Source organism: Homalodisca vitripennis, chromosome 5 (assembly GCF_021130785.1).
Source record: "Homalodisca vitripennis isolate AUS2020 chromosome 5, UT_GWSS_2.1, whole genome shotgun sequence".
In the NCBI taxonomy this organism is placed as follows: domain Eukaryota; kingdom Metazoa; phylum Arthropoda; class Insecta; order Hemiptera; family Cicadellidae; genus Homalodisca; species Homalodisca vitripennis.
In genome coordinates this window covers 179,172,604-179,194,573 of record NC_060211.1, presented here as the reverse complement: position 1 = coordinate 179,194,573, position 21,970 = coordinate 179,172,604, and the positions used below count along the sequence as shown (strand labels likewise).

At 36.6% G+C, this 21,970-nt stretch overlaps 1 protein-coding gene across 1 annotated transcript; it reads right to left on the bottom strand.

Moving 5' to 3' along the window:
* Positions 1–20,474: 20,474 nt before the first annotated feature.
* Positions 20,475–21,970, bottom strand: LOC124363967 (neuropeptide CCHamide-1 receptor-like). Its single transcript, XM_046819236.1, has one exon. It carries the CDS (start codon positions 21,796–21,798, stop codon positions 20,602–20,604), a length of 1,197 nt encoding a protein of 398 aa, XP_046675192.1. The 5' UTR covers positions 21,799–21,970; the 3' UTR covers positions 20,475–20,601.

The window sequence follows — 21,970 nt, the reverse complement described above, 5'->3', positions numbered from 1 at the left end:
ACATTAGTTATTGTTGTACTTGTTAACTACATGTTAAAACATGTTTAATACAAAATTGTTGGTATATCATTCAGTATATTTGACTTAAAACATGAGTTATTGTTGTACTTGTTAACTATGTGTTAAAACATGTTTAATACAAAATTGTTGTTATATCATTCAGTATATTTGACTTAAAACATGAGTTATTGTTGTACTTGTTAACTATGTGTTAAAACATGTTTAATACAAAATTGTTGGTATATCATTCAGTATATTTGAATTAACACATGAGTTATTGTTGTACTTGTTGACTAAGTGTTAAAACATGTTTAATACAAAATTGTTAGTATATCATTCAGTATATTTAATCGAAAGTTTGTATTAATATATTGGAAATGTATTCTTAGTATATAAATTACTAAGTATACGGCCCTAAAATTGTTGGACAGTTACACGAGGATCCATTTTTTCGAACAGAATCTAAATTTAATCGAAAATTAACACACCATATTGTTTAAACTCAATTGTTTACTCATAATTATTTGTTAATGTAAACCATACCCTAAAAATGTATAAATTACATATTTAAAAAAAATTAAAATTAAAAAAAATTTAAGTCGTTTTTTTCGATGTGCAACTTGATTCATATTTCTTGCCTAATGGTAACCTAAGCATAGCACTCGGGGGGTTGGACAAATATCATGTATGTCTATTTGTTCTCACCATATCTTAAAAACTAAATGACCGATTGTCTTAAAATGTGCCACAAAACATACTTTTTATATATTTAACTTTGTGTTTTGTTAAATATGCATGTTAAAGATCTCTCTCTATGGGAGTTGTGCTGAGCGTTAGCGAGTATATTTGCATTTTCTAAAGACTATAACTAATATTTTTCAATAAAGCCTCCAATTTTTTATCTTGGTAAAGTGCGCAGTAATATTTGTGGAATTGGTTTACAACAAGTTTCACCCTCAACTAAATATTCCAAAATTTTTCACCATTTTACATGCCATTGTATATGTTTAAATAATGGCATCTGGATACATTATGTCAGCTCGCCCAAAGAACATCTCTGATTAAAAGTTTGTTCGTGACCGGTTCACTTCTTACAAAATAATGGCCGTTCTTCCACACATTCTGTTTGATATATACCTGAGATATGATCTCGATATGTTCTTCCTACGTATCAGTGATAGGAAAACCACAATAAGTATGCAAAATGATCAGTCTTACAATGGTAATATCCGTCCTTTAACATAGAGTTGCATATTGTTAGATTGCTAACACAAGTGATTGGGATTATACGAGTATCTATAAACAATCATTCAAACATTACAATTAATAGAGAAAAATGTAGATCAAAAGAACACAATTATAAAAGATATACAAATAATTTTACCCAATAAATACTGCAAAAGAGTCGAGGAGTACAAACGCTATGGATAGTTTTAAAACAATGTCTCGTCATATATTCCGTTCCGCTCCATTTGACACATTCACAAATAATCAGTTCCAAGCCATTACCCGAGTCACCGTCACGTGATTCGTTTATATGCATCGTTCTGATCTTTCATTTTAACTCTTTAAGTTTCAATTCGGACTATTTTTGCACAACTCGTATAAAACGTTAATACAGCTGCAGTTAAGCGAATAAGAAATAGGTAAAACGTAACAACAATATTTAAATTAATTTATTAAAATTAATTTATTAATACAGTTTAAGCGACGTCTTGTATCCACTATGGTATTTCATTCTCCTCATAACGTTCTATAACCTCAGGATTTATATAATAGATTCAGAATAGACCCATGCCAAGTTCGGTTGGAGTTAATTTATTCACTATGCTGTTTCATACTCCTCATAACGATATATATGACTTCATTTTGAGACCTCAGGATTTATATATTAGATTCAGAATAGACCCATGCCAAGTTCGGTTGGAGTTAATTTATTCACTATGCTGTTTCATACTCCTCATAACGATATATATGACTTTATCTTGAGACCTCAGGATTTATATAGTAGATTCAGAATAGACCCATGCCAAGTTCGGTTGGAGTTAATTTATTCACTATGCTGTTTCATACTCCTCATAACGTAGTATGATTTCATCTTTAAACCTCAGGATCATTCAAAGTATGGGGATAACATAAAGGAAAGTTTTCTAATATGTAAATTATATAGGAAGGTTAACATATTGGAAACAACAAACGCCTTTACAAAAGTCTTTCTTTTCAGATGTAGATTCCAGGACGTATAAAATGCCCGATAATACAATTAAATAGAGATTATTGTCTGCTACAGCCACTAAAGTGTTGCCAGTTTGACAACTGACGTTGACTGTTTGCTAAAAACTCTGATGCTTGCCCACGGATTGTCCAACTAAAATACAATACGTGTTTGCTACAGCCACTAAAGTGTTGCCAGTTTGACAACTGACGTTGACTGTTTGCTAACAACTCTGATGCTTGCCCACGGATTGTCCAACTAAAATACAATACGTGTTTGCTACAGCCACTAAAGTGTTGCCAGTTTGACAACTGACGTTGACTGTTTGCTAACAACTCTGATGCTTGCCCACGGATTGTCCAACTAAAATACAATACGTGTTTGCTACAGCCACTAAAGTGTTGCCAGTTTGACAACTGACGTTGACTGTTTGCTAACAACTCTGATGCTTGCCCACGGATTGTCCAACTAAAATACAATACGTGTTTGCTACAGCCACTAAAGTGTTGCCAGTTTGACAACTGACGTTGACTGTTTGCTAACAACTCTGATGCTTGCCCACGGATTGTCCAACTAAAATACAATACGTGTTTGCTACAGCCACTAAAGTGTTGCCAGTTTGACAACTGACGTTGACTGTTTGCTAACAACTCTGATGCTTGCCCACGGATTGTCCAACTAAAATACAATACGTGTTTGCTACAGCCACTAAAGTGTTGCCAGTTTGACAACTGACGTTGACTGTTTGCTAACAACTCTGATGCTTGCCCACGGATTGTCCAACTAAAATACAATACGTGTTTGCTACAGCCACTAAAGTGTTGCCAGTTTGACAACTGACGTTGACTGTTTGCTAACAACTCTGATGCTTGCCCACGGATTGTCCAACTAAAATACAATACGTGTTTGCTACAGCCACTAAAGTGTTACCAGTTTCCCAACTGACATTGAGTGTGTCCTCACAATTCTGACCTATTTTCCAACTGACATACAATACGTGCTTGCTAAATTCACTCACAAGGGGCGCTAGTTTGACAACTGTTTGCCTATAACTCTGACATTTACGTATTGTCCAACTGACATACAATACGTGCTTGCTAGATTCACACACAAGGGGTCCAGTTTGACAACTGACGTTGACTGTTTGCCCATAACTCTGACATTCACGTATTGTCCAACTGACATACAATACGTGCTTGCTAGATTCACACACAAGGGGTGCAAGTTTGACAACTGACGTTGACTGTTTGCCCATAACTCTGACATTCACGTATTGTCCAACTGACATACAATACGTGCTTGCTAGATTCACACACAAGGGGTGCCAGTTTGACAACTGACGTTGACTGTTTGCCCATAACTCTGACATTCACGTATTGTCCAACTGACATACAATACGTGCTTGCTAGATTCACACACAAGGGGTGCAAGTTTGACAACTGACGTTGACTGTTTGCCTATAACTCTGACATTCACGTATTGTCCAACTGACATACAATACGTGCTTGCTAGATTCACACACAAGGGGTGCCAGTTTGACAACTGACGTTGACTGTTTGCCCATAACTCTGACATTCACGTATTGTCCAACTGACATACAATACGTGCTTGCTAGATTCACACACAAGGGGTGCAAGTTTGACAACTGACGTTGACTGTTTGCACATAACTCTGACATTCACGTATTGTCCAACTGACATACAATACGTGCTTGCTAGATTCACACACAAGGGGTGCAAGTTTGACAACTGACGTTGACTGTTTGCCCATAACTCTGACATTCACGTATTGTCCAACTGACATACAATACGTGCTTGCTAGATTCACACACAAGGGGTGCAAGTTTGACAACTGACGTTGACTGTTTGCCCATAACTCTGACATTCACGTATTGTCCAACTGACATACAATACGTGCTTGCTAGATTCACACACAAGGGGTGCCAGTTTGACAACTGACGTTGACTGTTTGCCCATAACTCTGACATTCACGTATTGACCAACTGACATACAATACGTGCTTGCTAGATTCACACAAGGGGTGCAAGTTTGACAACTGACGTTGACTGTTTGCCCATAACTCTGACATTCACGTATTGACCAACTGACATACAATACGTGCTTGCAAGATTCACACATAAGGGGTGCAAGTTTGACAACTGACGTTGACTGTTTGCCCATAACTCTGACATTCACGTATTGACCAACTGACATACAATACGTGCTTGCTAGATTCACACACAAGAGGTGCCAGTATGACAACTGACGTTGACTGTTTGCCCATAACTCTGACATTCACGTATTGTCAAACTGACATACAATACGTGCTTGCTAGATTCACACACAAGAGGTGCAAGTTTGACAACTGACGTTGACTGTTTGCCTATAACTTTGACATTCACGTATTGACCAACTGACATACAATACGTGCTTGCTAGATTCACACACAAGGGGTGCAAGTTTGACAACTGACGTTGACTGTTTGCCCAAAACTCTGACATTCACGTATTGACCAACTGACATACAATACGTGCTTGCTAGATTCACACACAAGGGGTGCCAGTTTGACAACTGACGTTGACTGTTTGCCCATAACTGTGACATTCACGTATTGACCAACTGACGTACAATACGTGCTTGCAAGATTCACACATAAGGGGTGCAAGTTTGACAACTGACGTTGACTGTTTGCCTATAACTTTGACATTCACGTATTGACCAACTGACATACAATACGTGCTTGCTAGATTCACACACAAGGGGTGCTAGTTTGACAACTGACGTTGACTGTTTGCCCATAACTCTGACATTCACGTATTGTCTAATTGACATACAATATTTTGCTGGTCGCACCTACTTCACAGTTATATTTATACCGACTGGTATTTGATACATAAATTGTTTTAAAACTCTGTTCGCATTATTTTATTTAATGTTCTTTAAATTAATGTTAACGCTTTTCTAATATTCGTTTCTTTTCATGAAATTTGGTATTCTGTCTGTATATCGATAAGTGATTTACTATACGAGTATTAAATTGATTATCTTGGATGTTTTAAAAGCTGCGTCACGGGATATTCATTTCACAAATGACAGTAGTAAATGTCTTAACTAACAACAATGTGTTATATAACTGGAGCAAAGCGATTGTATTATAAAGCATATATCTTATGTCCAGTGCTTTGAGAGAATATTTTTTCCAGAAATTTCCTTAAACTGACCAATTCTGAATCTTAACCATTTCGAGTGCGTATGACATTTAAAATATGTATAATACAAAACCTGTGGATTGTAAATCAAAATGGCTGCTGCAATCCAAATGACCATACTAAACTTGCTATTGAAACACACTATATTCTTAATATATAATAAGATTTCAAGATACAACTGTTCCAAATTCTGGAAAGAACAATATAATATATAATAGCTATAAAGCATTGTAGAGTCAAAACTATGTAGATTTGAATTATTAACTTTAGAGATAACAAGACAAGTCATTTACAACAACTTTCATAGTTTTATTATATATGTTACTGGCAATGTGTAAATTCTAGGCATTATATAGACTACCTGGCATTGTAAATTGCCTAAGCATTTTGGGCATTAAATAATACTGTCAGTTCATTACAAATTTTGCCTAGGCTTCGTGTATAATGCCTACAGCGTTCTTTGGGCAAAGACTAATCAGAATTGGTCATAAAGTAGTTTATTTAAATTAAGAATAAGAATAATAAATAGTTATAGCTGGTTTACTTTACACATATGAAATTAAAAACTTGTTACTGCAGGAAAGACAGCTATGAGACTTTGTATTACATTTTTGTTCTTTTTAACACAAGCACTATGTTTGTTTTGACATTTAGTTTTGCAAGTGTATCTCATAAGCTTTGGCCACTTCCATGTGACATATTTTGCAACAATACGAAGTCTTGTCTCTTGCCCAGGTACGTTTTCAACCCCGACTAATACTGGCAAACGGTAGGTTCCATATTCCGTGGAACCTGGCGAATATGGTTGTTCATAACTCCTTTGGCAGTCCCAAGTTTGAAAAAACCCATACTAGGCCACATACATGACAATCGCCAGAATATACAGTTTTTTTTCGCTTTTATTTTGTTCGTTTGACTTCCTAGACAATCTTTTGATCATATCTTCTCTTTAGTTATACTTTCTAAATGAACTAAAGACATTTTCATTGTGGATCAAGTGTTGGTTGAGTTTTAAGCCCATAAAGGTTAACTTACAGTTTCATCATGCTCCTTAATTGTTGTGCAGTTTTGTTCCTCACTTATTTTCTGTATACGAGCGTTACACATTTTCATTGTGGATCAAGTGTTGGTTGAGTTTTAAGCCCATAAAGGTTAACTTACAGTTTTTTGTTCCTCACTTATTTTCTGTATACGAGCGTTACACATTTTCATTGTGGATCAAGTGTTGGTTGAGTTTTAAGCCCATAAAGGTTAACTTTCATCATGCTCCTTAATTGTTGTGCAGTTTTGTTCCTCACTTATTTTCTGTATACGAGCGTTACACATTTTCATTGTGGATCAAGTGTTGGTTGAGTTTTAAGCCCATAAAGGTTAACTTACAGTTTCATCATGCTCCTTAATTGTTGTGCAGTGTTGTTCCTCACTTATTTTCTGTATACGAGCGTTACACATTTTCATTGTGGATCAAGTGTTGGTTGAGTTTTAAGCCCATAAAGGTTAACTTACAGTTTCATCATGCTCCTTAATTGTTGTGCAGTGTTGTTCCTCACTTATTTTCTGTATACGAGCGTTACACATTTTCATTGTGGATCAAGTGTTGGTTGAGTTTTAAGCCCATAAAGGTTAACTTACAGTTTCATCATGCTCCTTAATTGTTGTGCAGTGTTGTTCCTCACTTATTTTCTGTATACGAGCGTTACACATTTTCATTGTGGATCAAGTGTTGGTTGAGTTTTAAGCCCATAAAGGTTAACTTACAGTTTCATCATGCTCCTTAATTGTTGTGCAGTTTTGTTCCTCACTTATTTTCTGTATACGAGCGTTACACATTTTCATTGTGGATCAAGTGTTGGTTGAGTTTTAAGCCCATAAAGGTTAACTTACAGTTTCATCATGCTCCTTAATTGTTGTGCAGTGTTGTTCCTCACTTATCTTCTGTATACGAGCGTTACACATTTTCATTGTGGATCAAGTGTTGGTTGAGTTTTAAGCCCATAAAGGTTAACTTACAGTTTCATCATGCTCCTTAATTGTTGTGCAGTGTTGTTCCTCACTTATTTTCTGTATACGAGCGTTACACATTTTCATTGTGGATCAAGTGTTGGTTGAGTTTTAAGCCCATAAAGGTTAACTTACAGTTTCATCATGCTCCTTAATTGTTGTGCAGTGTTGTTCCTCACTTATCTTCTGTATACGAGCGTTACACATTTTCATTGTGGATCAAGTGTTGGTTGAGTTTTAAGCCCATAAAGGTTAACTTACAGTTTCATCATGCTCCTGAATTGTTGTGCAGTGTTGTTCCTCACTTATTTTCTGTATACGAGCGTTACACATTTTCATTGTGGATCAAGTGTTGGTTGAGTTTTAAGCCCATAAAGGTTAACTTACAGTTTCATCATGCTCCTTAATTGTTGTGCAGTTTTGTTCCTCACTTATTTTCTGTATACGAGCGTTACACATTTTCATTGTGGATCAAGTGTTGGTTGAGTTTTAAGCCCATAAAGGTTAACTTACAGTTTCATCATGCTCCTGAATTGTTGTGCAGTGTTGTTCCTCACTTATTTTCTGTATACGAGCGTTACACATTTTCATTGTGGATCAAGTGTTGGTTGAGTTTTAAGCCCATAAAGGTTAACTTACAGTTTCATCATGCTCCTTAATTGTTGTGCAGTGTTGTTCCTCACTTATTTTCTGTATACGAGCGTTACACATTTTCATTGTGGATCAAGTGTTGGTTGAGTTTTAAGCCCATAAAGGTTAACTTACAGTTTCATCATGCTCCTGAATTGTTGTGCAGTGTTGTTCCTCACTTATTTTCTGTATACGAGCGTTACACATTTTCATTGTGGATCAAGTGTTGGTTGAGTTTTAAGCCCATAAAGGTTAACTTACTTTCATCATGCTCCTTAATTGTTGTGCAGTGTTGTTCCTCACTTATTTTCTGTATACGAGCGTTTACACATTTTCATTGTGGATCAAGTGTTGGTTGAGTTTTAAGCCCATAAAGGTTAACTTACAGTTTCATCATGCTCCTTAATTGTTGTGCAGTGTTTGTTCCTCACTTATCTTCTGTATACGAGCGTTACACATTTTCATTGTGGATCAAGTGTTGGTTGAGTTTTAAGCCCATAAAGGTTAACTTACAGTTTCATCATGCTCCTTAATTGTTGTGCAGTTTTGTTCCTCACTTATTTTCTGTATACGAGCGTTACACATTTTCATTGTGGATCAAGTGTTGGTTGAGTTTTAAGCCCATAAAGGTTAACTTACAGTTTCATCATGCTCCTTAATTGTTGTGCAGTGTTGTTCCTCACTTATCTTCTGTATACGAGCGTTACACATTTTCATTGTGGATCAAGTGTTGGTTGAGTTTTAAGCCCATAAAGGTTAACTTACAGTTTCATCATGCTCCTTAATTGTTGTGCAGTGTTGTTCCTCACTTATTTTCTGTATACGAGCGTTATACATTTTCATTGTGGATCAAGTGTTGGTTGAGTTTTAAGCCCATAAAGGTTAACTTACAGTTTCATCATGCTCCTTAATTGTTGTGCAGTTTTGTTCCTCACTTATCTTCTGTATACGAGCGTTACACATTTTTTAGATTACTTTAAGAATTTTGGACGACATCTATTGTATCGACTAATAAATTAGCGGAGAATAGATTATATTCTGACGTGTTATGGTCGATTCTGAAGAGTGTCATATGAAGTCGTTTTATTCCACAATGCAAGGCTCTATTTTCATAAGCTGGGCAAACCTCAATCCTTCATTCCATCGGTCTGTATTTTCGTTTTGCATCCAAGTGGAAATTATGTTTTTAATATCTTGGTTCCCTCGTTCAACACTGTCTTGGCTCTGTGAATGGCGACGTTTGCCATGAACATTTTAAATTTGAGCTAATAACTTTTTAAATTGTCAACTATTTTGTTTGAAAACTCCTTCCTATTATCTGGTTGCAATACACTTGGTTCTCCGATGAGAGTAAATATATCAACGACTTGAGAAGCTACTTCTTCATTAATTTTGGTTTTGAGAGGCTGAAGGATCACAACAAATGTTCTCAAATGAACCTGATAGACCATCATGAACTTAAAACCCCTGAGAGGCTCAGAAGTCAATTAAATCTACTTGATAGCGAGAATTAAATTACGATGATCAAGGGTTTATCAACCACTCATTGTTTCTTCGTACCCGTTATGTGACGAGGCTCCTTTTTTGCTTTAAATTGGTATCTTTAATTCCAATACCAGATTCTTATAGGAACGTTTAGTAACAAAAACACTGTTTATAGCAGCGGAATTCCGAATTTTGAAAAGTTCAGCACTAAAACGAAACTATTAAAAATAACCCTATTTTATTATACAAATGTGGCCGTTCAAAATTTTCGAGAGAAATAGTTAAATTTTCCTAATACTTTAAATTATTCAAAACAATATTATTTTTGCACGTGTTCTGGGTCGGGTAAGAGGTCAGAATTTTGGCTTTTCAAATCTTTGGAAAAAGACTTCAGCTATCTCGAAAAAAACAAGAAAGAAGTTATAACAATTTGATTTTCAATATTTCGTAAACTTTCAGTATATTCTACAGTAACACAGTGACACTATATCCGGGGCTAAAACAACTAAATTGGGACCATGTCGTAAAAGTGTCATAATTTTGAAATTGAGGATGTCATGTACCTGTAAAACATTTTTTAACGAACCTAAAATAATAATACTCAGGTTGGCTAAATCAGCATCAGTAAATAAAATATTGAGTAAAATACTCTTAGATATTCGTTTAAATATTTGTTAGGAACGGGGATCAAGTATTGATGGCTCTCCACGGATTCCGCAGACGCCGGGATCACTATGGTACTCGTTATCAGGTAGATGATTACCTATTATTGAATTAGTAATCATATACAGACAACGAACCAACAGGATATAAATAAAAATTAATTAAGTTAAGTTAAGCCTGTCTTCTCAATTAACCTAATGTGATAAATTTGTCATATTTCGATAGCATTTATTTCAAAACTGCTATAGCTGATTGAACAAACCCTCTTGATACGTTGTTATGATTCTTTAACTAACTGTTATTTAATTTAAGTTTAAATATTTAGAATTTTGTTTTATATGTGTGTGTGTGTGTGTGTGTGTGTGTGTGTGTGTGTGTGTGTGTGTGTGTGTGTGTGTGTGTGTGTTTTCAGGAAATAAAGCCTAAAGAGAAAATATTCTCTTTATTCAGACAACAGCATCAATTTCCAGGCCCTAAAGCTCTTCTTATTCTTCCATGTGTTCCAGCTTCCTGTTCTTAGTTCTTGCTGCTACTCTACCTTTTTTTGTCTCCTCCTCAGCGTTCTATCGGTTTTTAGTTGCTACATTTGATCAAGCACCTTTAGCCCAAGTACACAGTCAGTACCAGACCTACCAAAGAGTTCCTGCAACACCTTTACTCAACACAGGTAACCAGGGTTGTAAGTTACTATTTCTGTAGCATTCTTCACATACACAAAATGTGCAACAATAACTCCTTGGTACCCGTGACCATAAAACATTATTCAAAGACCATTATTGTACTTTAATTCTTTCCATGCAGGTATTTCTCGAGTAGAGTCTTGTTTGAAGTCTCTATAGATGGGCTTGAACTTCCCAGGGTAGTAAATAGCAGCATATTCGACTAGAAACAAGGAGCAACAAAGCAATATTCCAGAAGTGTATTTGGAAAAGAATCAAAAATGAAAAAATCATAAATGTTCCTCAAGACGTTGTAAAATTAATTTGAGTGGCTTAGTGAATTGATATATATATATATATATATATATATATATATATATATATATATATATACATATATATATATATATGTATATATATATATATATATGTATGTATTGCATAAAAGCAAGAAAAATATATAATTATAAATCGACGTTTCGATGTCACAGTTCTCTTAAATAAACAGGTGCCATTATACCAAGGCCAGAGGTCACGCAATGGGCTACATAAAATCCCTTGTATTCCTCTAACTGAATACTATATGAGTTCTTTAAACTGTATTGTTTAGTTTACAAATAAATAGAATCCTAAACTAGTTTGTAGCTAAAAAGATTACAATTACAGTCTCAACCTGTGCTATGCTCGGGTGTCAATTATAACACGTCCGACACAGCATCGCTGAACGTGTCACCAGCGCAACGTGTAAACTGTTAAAGTTGTAATAGGCTGTAGCTCCTAAACTTACAAACTGCAAAGAAATAAAACTTTATAAAATGTTCTATTACATACAAAACTGAAAGGAAATGTAGTGTGTTCCATAACTAGTTTTAAAGTTGTCACCAAAATTTGGAAATTATAAAATCATATTTTTAGTTGCCATCAAAAAGTAAGTGGAGAGTCGATTTAAATATTCCTGTAAATTTAGTCGTTTCATGTCACCAATCAACGACAAATAGAATGGATAACCTGTATAGTGGTATTAATAGACAATGTGTAAGCATTATAGGAGCCGCTATTGTTTATATTTGATGGATTTCAACAAAGTTTATTCCTGAATACTAGTTTCTAATGGCACAATTTGCTCGCCATCCAAAGTTGTACGTTTGCCTTGTTCCAGAAAATTCTTAAACTTGGCCCTGGATACTTGTCTGGATACCGAGAATGTGCCACTAAAGGCAGTGTTTCGCACTTTAGGTGGTTAGTCAGCAGAATCAATTCGAATAATTTTAAAGTTTAAGTATAAGTTGGTGTTAACGCTTTCTGCTCTGGTGATGAGTTCACGATGAGTTGTTGGCAAAGCTAGATCTGGTGTCACGTGCAGTGCATGTTTGCAAGTGCATAGTTCAGTAACATTGAAGGAAAAAGCTCATTACTCACCTAATTTCATCCTGGTAATATTAAAATTATTAATGAATTATTATACAGTTCGAGTATGGGTCATATTTATTGTATACAAGTATAATATATAGGCTCAGTTATACAAGCAAACGATGTATTGCTCATACATTGGCAATGGTCAACTGAGACTACATATCCACCAAAGCCTACACTTTCAGCTTATCTACATATTATTTTGATATGATTTCTTCACTGCATTCACTCTATTGCATTGAAATATGGACTATAACTTACTATCAACCTGCACGCTGGGCGACCAATCACCAAACGCCTTCACTCCACCCAGGTTGTGCTTCCCTTTAAAGGTGGCAAATTTTAGGAGTAATTGTCATCTTGTGCGTGAAGAAAGTTACGAAAATATATTAAGATTAAAATAGATTTTCTCCACTATATTGTTCATTATCATAAACGATTTGTCGTTTTAATCTATATTTTGTAATAATGTATAACTATATACAAATTTTCTCTATATTCTTAAAACTTATATAGTTACTCGTGAGTAATGACCTTCCGAGTTAGCAAAACTACTTAGATAACCGATAAATTCGTGTCTGTAGGGCTGCCAACATTCAAGTGCTAATAGACGCGAAGAGCTATTTTCTCTCACTTACTATTGGGCCGAAGAGTGAAGTCTGTGTCTGTTAGTTGTTGAAGTGCCTCTTGGTTCGTCGATAACCGATAAATTCGTGTCTGTAGGGCTGCCAACATTCAAGTGCTAATAGACGCGAAGAGCTATTTTCTCTCACTTACTATTGGGCCGAAGAGTGAAGTCTGTGTCTGTTAGTTGTTGAAGTGCCTCTTGGTTCGTCGATAACCGATAAATTCGTGTCTGTAGGGCTGCCAACATTCAAGTGCTAATAGACGCGAAGAGCTATTTTCTCTCACTTACTATTGGGCCGAAGAGTGAAGTCTGTGTCTGTTAGTTGTTGAAGTGCCTCTTGGTTCGTCGATAACCGATAAATTCGTGTCTGTAGGGCTGCCAACATTCAAGTGCTAATAGACGCGAAGAGCTATTTTCTCTCACTTACTATTGGGCCGAAGAGTGAAGTCTGTGTCTGTTAGTTGTTGAAGTGCCTCTTGGTTCGTCGATAACCGATAAATTCGTGTCTGTAGGGCTGCCAACATTCAAGTGCTAATAGACGCGAAGAGCTATTTTCTCTCACTTACTATTGGGCCGAAGAGTGAAGTCTGGGTCTGTTAGTTGTTGAAGTGCCTCTTGGTTCGTCGATAACCGATAAATTCGTGTCTGTAGTGCTGTCAACATTCAAGTGCTAATAGACGCGAAGAGATACTTTCTCTCACTTACTCTTTGGCCGAAGAGTGAAGTCTGGGTCTGTTAGTTGTTGAAGTGCCTCTTGGTTCGTCGATAACCGATAAATTCGTGTCTGTAGGGCTGCCAACAATCAAGTGCTAATAGACGTGAAGAGCTATTTTCTCTCAATTACTCTTGGGCCGAAGAGTGAAGTCTGGGTCTGTTAGTTGTTGAAGTGCCTCTTGGTTTGTCGATAACCGATAAATTCGTGTCTGTAGGGCTGCCAACAATCAAGTGCTAATAGATGAAGAGCCAATCCACTCGGCCAACTGGACTGGATATTCAGTACAACCTGTTTTTACCTTAACTTATTTCATACCATAATTTCCATTATACCATTCATATTTTGGCCAAAGCCATCGTAAATATCATTTTTCTTACGAACTGAAATCTAAGTAATGTTCAATAATATTCATATTTTACTGTAGGATTTCATAATAAGACGTATACAACTAGGAATATTGAAATTTAAATGCAAGGAAGCATTTTCATTCTAATATTATTTTACCTTTCTTCTGAAATACACAATTTTTAACGTTAATACAAGTTTAATAATTTTCCTTATAAAAATACTCTCCTTTCAAACCTGAGAAGATCCATTTAATAAACATTTTGCCTTTGGCGCTTGAGAAGCCTTAAAAAAGGAACAGTGGAGTTAATTTTATGAGATTTATCGAGATGAACCCTTTGTGAGTAATTCTGCTTGGGTAAGTTTTACGATTTCCAGACGATAATACTCCTTTATTGACTCTTTGGGCAGATACGTCTCTCTGCAAAGAGGATCTTTAAATGATCTACTCACGTAAACGTTGAAAATTTAAAAATTAAAACCTAATAATCAATATTAGGTTGACTAATACTCTCTTAAACTGTCTTATATCTTTAAATTTATCATTTAAAATTGTATCCAAAATTAAACATTAGAAATAAATTTCATTTCGTCACTCATTTTAATACTCCTGAGAACTAATACCTTTAATTGTAAGAATTAATCGATGAGGTATATAAATATTTTTACTACTACATAACAATAATGTAAGTGTTTTAAAAATGACTCCAGATGTATTGTTTCCTCAAACAGTCTAAAAGTGCACAGGAGTTATAAAGAATAAATACATTAAGTTCAACAAGGGTAGGAATTATTTCAAAATTTCATGTTTTATATCCATGAAAATATATATTATATGGTACATATATTTCTGTTATTTACAAACATTTACAATGAGCAAATTATTGATCTGAGTAGTAAGTTGTAACACTGAGATATGGACAAGCGTTTTTAACAACATTTAAAACTATTCACATTCGGTTTTGAATATTTTTCAATAAAAAAACAATAGTTACATGATATTGGAAGGATAGTATGACAGTATGCTGCGATGACGCACTGCGGTAACACAGGAGAATGCCGACATTGAGTTCCTCGTCGTTGCTTCAACTTCGTTAGTTTGTGGGTGACGTGTTGTTTGTGCTCTATTTGTGCTCTAGGCTCCTGTGCAGTGACCGCTTGGGTTCATTCTCGCCAGTCTGGACTTTATACAGTTTGTCAGGTAACACGTAATAATTATTTTGACTATAAATGCAGTCCATTGCCGATTTTGTTTTTTTCTCTTCTTTTTAGTGTCAGTGTGTTAAGGTTATGTTTCGTACCTGTAGAAGAGGATTTTAATCCTTGCAACGTAGTGTTGTACCTTTTTAGTGTCAGTGTCTTAAGGTTATGTTTCGTACCTGTAGAAGAGGATTTTAATCCTTGCAAACGTAGTGTTGTACCTTTTTAGTGTCAGTGTCTTAAGGTTATGTTTCGTACCTGTAGAAGAGGATTTTAATCCTTGCAACGTAGTGTTGTACCTTTTTAGTGTCAGTGTCTTAAGGTTATGTTTCGTACCTGTAGAAGAGGATTTTAATCCTTGCAACGTAGTGTTGTACCTTTTTAGTGTCAGTGTCTTAAGGTTATGTTTCGTACCTGTAGAAGAGGATTTTAATCCTTGCAACGTAGTGTTGTACCTTTTTAGTGTCAGTGTCTTAAGGTTATGTTTCGTACCTGTAGAAGAGGATTTTAATCCTTGCAACGTAGTGTTGTACCTTTTTAGTGTCAGTGTCTTAAGGTTATGTTTCGTACCTGTAGAAGAGGATTTTAATCCTTGCAACGTAGTGTTGTACCTTTTTAGTGTCAGTGTCTTAAGGTTATGTTTCGTACCTGTAGAAGAGGATTTTAATCCTTGAAACGTAGTGTTGTACCTTTTTAGTGTCAGTGTCTTAAGGTTATGTTTCGTACCTGTAGAAGAGGATTTTAATCCTTGCAACGTAGTGTTGTACCTTTTTAGTGTCAGTGTCTTAAGGTTATGTTTCGTACCTGTAGAAGAGAATTTTAATCCTTGCAACGTAGTGTTGTACCTTTTTAGTGTCAGTGTCTTAAGGTTATGTTTCGTACCTGTAGAAGAGGATTTTAATCCTTGCAACGTAGTGTTGTACCTTTTTAGTGTCAGTGTCTTAAGGTTATGTTTCGTACCTGTAGAAGAGGATTTTAATCCTTGCAAACGTAGTGTTGTACCTTTTTAGTGTCAGTGTCTTAAGGTTATGTTTCGTACCTGTAGAAGAGGATTTTAATCCTTGCAACGTAGTGTTGTACCTTTTTAGTGTCAGTGTGTTAAGGTTATGTTTCGTACCTGTAGAAGAGGATTTTAATCCTTGCAACGTAGTGTTGTACCTTTTTAGTGTCAGTGTCTTAAGGTTATGTTTCGTACCTGTAGAAGAGGATTTTAATCCTTGCAACGTAGTGTTGTACCTTTTTAGTGTCAGTGTCTTAAGGTTATGTTTCGTACCTGTAGAAGAGGATTTTAATCCTTGCAACGTAGTGTTGTACCTTTTTAGTGTCAGTGTCTTAAGGTTATGTTTCGTACCTGTAGAAGAGGATTTTAATCCTTGCAAACGTAGTGTTGTACCTTTTTAGTGTCAGTGTCTTAAGGTTATGTTTCGTACCTGTAGAAGAGGATTTTAATCCTTGCAACGTAGTGTTGTACCTTTTTAGTGTCAGTGTCTTAAGGTTATGTTTCGTACCTGTAGAAGAGGATTTTAATCCTTGCAACGTAGTGTTGTACCTTTTTAGTGTCAGTGTCTTAAGGTTATGTTTCGTACCTGTAGAAGAGGATTTTAATCCTTGCAACGTAGTGTTGTACCTTTTTAGTGTCAGTGTCTTAAGGTTATGTTTCGTACCTGTAGAAGAGGATTTTAATCCTTGCAACGTAGTGTTGTACCTTTTTAGTGTCAGTGTCTTAAGGTTATGTTTCGTACCTGTAGAAGAGGATTTTAATCCTTGCAACGTAGTGTTGTACCTTTTTAGTGTCAGTGTCTTAAGGTTATGTTTCGTACCTGTAGAAGAGGATTTTAATCCTTGCAACGTAGTGTTGTACCTTTTTAGTGTCAGTGTCTTAAGGTTATGTTTCGTACCTGTAGAAGAGGATTTTAATCCTTGCAACGTAGTGTTGTACCTTTTTAGTGTCAGTGTCTTAAGGTTATGTTTCGTACCTGTAGAAGAGGATTTTAATCCTTGCAACGTAGTGTTGTACCTTTTTAGTGTCAGTGTCTTAAGGTTATGTTTCGTACCTGTAGAAGAGGATTTTAATCCTTGCAACGTAGTGTTGTACCTTTTTAGTGTCAGTGTCTTAAGGTTATGTTTCGTACCTGTAGAAGAGGATTTTAATCCTTGCAACGTAGTGTTGTACCTTTTTAGTGTCAGTGTCTTAAGGTTATGTTTCGTACCTGTAGAAGAGGATTTTAATCCTTGCAACGTAGTGTTGTACCTTTTTAGTGTCAGTGTCTTAAGGTTATGTTTCGTACCTGTAGAAGAGGATTTTAATCCTTGAAACGTATTGTTGTACCTTTTTAGTGTCAGTGTCTTAAGGTTATGTTTCGTACCTGTAGAAGAGGATTTTAATCCTTGCAACGTAGTGTTGTACCTTTTTAGTGTCAGTGTCTTAAGGTTATGTTTCGTACCTGTAGAAGAGGATTTTAATCCTTGCAACGTAGTGTTGTACCTTTTTAGTGTCAGTGTCTTAAGGTTATGTTTCGTACCTGTAGAAGAGGATTTTAATCCTTGAAACGTATTGTTGTACCTTTTTAGTGTCAGTGTCTTAAGGTTATGTTTCGTACCTGTAGAAGAGGATTTTAATCCTTGCAACGTAGTGTTGTACCTTTTTAGTGTCAGTGTCTTAAGGTTATGTTTCGTACCTGTGGAAGAGGATTTTAATCCTTGCAACGTATTGTTGTACCTTTTTAGTGTCAGTGTCTTAAGGTTATGTTTCGTACCTGTAGAAGAGGATTTTAATCCTTGCAACGTAGTGTTGTACCTTTTTAGTGTCAGTGTCTTAAGGTTATGTTTCGTACCTGTAGAAGAGAATTTTAATCCTTGCAACGTAGTGTTGTAACCTTTTTTAGTGTCAGTGTCTTAAGGTTATGTTTCGTACCTGTAGAAGGTTATGTTTACCTGTTTTTAATCCTTGAAACGTATTGTTGTACCTTTTTAGTGTCAGTGTCTTAAGGTTATGTTTCGTACCTGCAGAAGAGGATTTTAATCCTTGCAACGTAGTGTTGTACCTTTTTAGTGTCAGTGTCTTAAGGTTATGTTTCGTACCTGTAGAAGAGGATTTTAATCCTTGAAACGTAGTGTTGTACCTTTTTAGTGTCAGTGTCTTAAGGTTATGTTTCGTACCTGCAGAAGAGGATTTTAATCCTTGCAACGTAGTGTTGTACCTTTTTAGTGTCAGTGTCTTAAGGTTATGTTTCGTACCTGTAGAAGAGGATTTTAATCCTTGCAACGTAGTGTTGTACCTTTTTAGTGTCAGTGTCTTAAGGTTATGTTTCGTACCTGTAGAAGAGGAATTTTAATCCTTGCAACGTAGTGTTGTACCTTTTTAGTGTCAGTGTCTTAAGGTTATGTTTCGTACCTGTAGAAGAGGATTTTAATCCTTGCAACGTAGTGTTGTACCTTTTTAGTGTCAGTGTCTTAAGGTTATGTTTCGTACCTGTAGAAGAGGATTTTAATCCTTGCAACGTAGTGTTGTACCTTTTTAGTGTCAGTGTCTTAAGGTTATGTTTCGTACCTGTAGAAGAGGATTTTAATCCTTGCAACGTATTGTTGTACCTTTTTAGTGTCAGTGTCTTAAGGTTATGTTTCGTACCTGTAGAAGAGGATTTTAATCCTTGCAACGTAGTGTTGTACCTTTTTAGTGTCAGTGTCTTAAGGTTATGTTTCGTACCTGTAGAAGAGGATTTTAATCCTTGAAACGTATTGTTGTACCTTTTTAGTGTCAGTGTCTTAAGGTTATGTTTCGTACCTGTAGAAGAGGATTTTAATCCTTGCAACGTAGTGTTGTACCTTTTTAGTGTCAGTGTCTTAAGGTTATGTTTCGTACCTGTAGAAGAGGATTTTAATCCTTGAAACGTATTGTTGTACCTTTTTAGTGTCAGTGTCTTAAGGTTATGTTTCGTACCTGTAGAAGAGGATTTTAATCCTTGAAACGTATTGTTGTACCTTTTTAGTGTCAGTGTCTTAAGGTTATGTTTCGTACCTGTAGAAGAGGATTTTAATCCTTGCAAACGTAGGTGTTGTACCTTTTTAGTGTCAGTGTCTTAAGGTTATGTTTCGTACCTGTAGAAGAGGATTTTAATCCTTGCAACGTAGTGTTGTACCTTTTTAGTGTCAGTGTCTTAAGGTTATGTTTCGTACCTGTAGAAGAGGATTTTAATCCTTGAAACGTATTGTTGTACCTTTTTAGTGTCAGTGTCTTAAGGTTATGTTTCGTACCTGTAGAAGAGGATTTTAATCCTTGCAACGTATTGTTGTCCCTTTTTAGTGTCAGTGTCTTAAGGTTATGTTTCGTACCTGTAGAAGAGGATTTTAATCCTTGAAACGTATTGTTGTACCTTTTTAGTGTCAGTGTCTTAAGGTTATGTTTCGTACCTGTAGAAGAGGATTTTAATCCTTGAAACGTGGTGTTGTACCTTTTTAACATTTATAACGATGGCAAATGTCCGAAATCCTACTCTCCTTTCAATTATTGTCAGTAGAAAACTCTAAACAAAGAACATGTTATCTCAATAATCTACGCAACAGCCTTTCTATAGTTACAGTATAAATAGTTTCGTTTTAGCTAAAATATTAGTAAAAATTTTACACACAAAATTATGTAACTCGTGGGGATTCCTACAGTAGTATACATTTCGTCCAAATTAAATCAGAATTGTTTTTATATAAATTTGTTTTTCTATGACATTTATTTTCTTTCGGGCAGCAATAAATTGTGCTAGTTTGCACAAAATTAGGAATAGATCAGTGTAGTTTTAGAGTTTTTTTATACCCGCTTTCGCTGCAGTGTCGAATAAACATTCGTGTAACATTAAAAACAATATTTTTCACATATTGTTACATATTTTTAATTTTATGTTTTATTATTTCCAAAAGTGAAATTGGTTTTTTACATAGTTTAAACGAGTCACGCCAGTTTATAAGTTTCCATAATAATGTTCAAGGTTTTAAGGGTGTAACCAATTATTGTTTGGTACCTAAAATTAAAAATAAAATAATTAATTTAGTTGTACTCCAAATTCTATTTTAAGTTCTACACATAATTTTATATGTAACCTCAATCCTGAATGCCGTAAACAAAAACATCGTATTAAACAAATTACCAAAACATGGACCTACATTCATATAAATTTTGTATCCATTTTTACAAATTTAAAATAAAATAAATAAGTTCGTTGCATCTATTTTAAGTCCTACACATCATTTTATATTTAACCTTAATCATGAGTGCCGTAAACTAAAACATCTTCACAACACATTACCAAATCATGCACCAACATTCGTAAACACAATCACATTGCGTCCTTGCCGTGATCACATTCCACATGATGGAAGAGGTTGTATGGAAAATGTTTGCAACGTATCCTCCAGAGGGGGAGGTGCCGACCAGCGGCCTCTTGCCTGTCACATCTCCCCTGCCCCGTTCGTGAAGGTCGTGACGGTGCACTCCCCAGTGGCCGTGGTACGCTCGGCTCGCCTCAGCGTGCTCTGGAGGTGTAGAGGAGCGGAGGTAGAGTCCCACTTGCGAGTCCCGACACGCTTGCGGTGGCTGGAGCGAGTCTTGCGGGCCGAGTCTTTCCAGCAACAGAGGTAGCTGTCGAAGTGTTTCCTGAAGGTTCCCGAGACGCAGTACAGAGCTATGGGGTTTATGCAGGAGTTAAAGAAGGCCAAGCAGAAGCCCACGATCCTGAGGTGGTGCCAGAAGGCGTTGTAGTCGGCTTCGGGGTCGGGGGAGAAGTAGAACCACAGGAAGAACACGTGGTTGGGAAAGAAGCAGACGAAGAAGATAATGACGAAAGCGAGAACTGTCTTGGCGACTTTCTTCCTCGCCCTTATCTGCCTCGCCTGTGGGGGATGAAGCTCCCCGGGCATGTTATGAGTGCTGAGAATGAGGTGGCGGGCCATCATCACGTAGAAGAAGCCTATGATGCTCAGAGGGATCGTGTAGTAAATTAGGAACCTGAGGACGATAACGCCTTGTGCGTACTTGAAGCCGTATTCGTCCGGGAAAGGGTAGCAGACGACCAGAGTGGAGTCGTTGAGACTGATGCCCTTGACGTGCGACCCGAACGCGGCCGGGAGGGAAAAGATGACCGCGAGTCCCCAGATGGCCGAGGCTATCATCACGGTGACTCTGGTCGCCCCGCGGCCGCCGATGGTAGAGAACTGTTTTCTGATAGGGTCGACGATGGCGAAGAACCTGTCTGCCGACAGCGCGGTCAGGGTGAAGACTGAGACTCCGATAGAGATGTCTTTGGTGGTCTCGGAGAGCTTGCATACGAATTCGCCGAAGGGCCAGTTGGGCACGGTGTAGATCGTGGAGGTGAAGGGTACACAGCTGACTATGACCAGCAGATCTCCGAGAGCCAGGCTGAGGATGTAGGTGTTGGGGACGTTCCGCATGGTGCGATGACGGATGAAGATGACCACCAGGGTACCGTTGCCCACCACCCCCACCAGGAAGATGAGGGAGAACAGGACCGGCACGTAGTAAGTCTCCGGTCTGTCCGGATAGGGAGGGATCTCAGTGCTGGACTTGTTGGTCACCTCTGCTACACTTGTGATGTTTATCAGTTCCTCATCAATTGTGATGTTGAACATTTTATCACGATGGTACGGCCACGTTAGCACACAGTTTGGAAAAATTCATTATAAAACTCGAACTGTTAATGTCATACTGTGGACTGTTGAATATGTAAACAATGTCATTTTTACGATACCTTACAACTGTTTCACATTTCCGTATTACACTTTCTTTCTACAATGGCTATCC

What these genes read in the sequence shown, in the direction of transcription:
- LOC124363967 (XM_046819236.1), bottom strand. Translation starts at nt 21,798, where the DNA reads ATGTTCAACATCACAATTGATGAGGAACTGATAAACATCACAAGTGTA.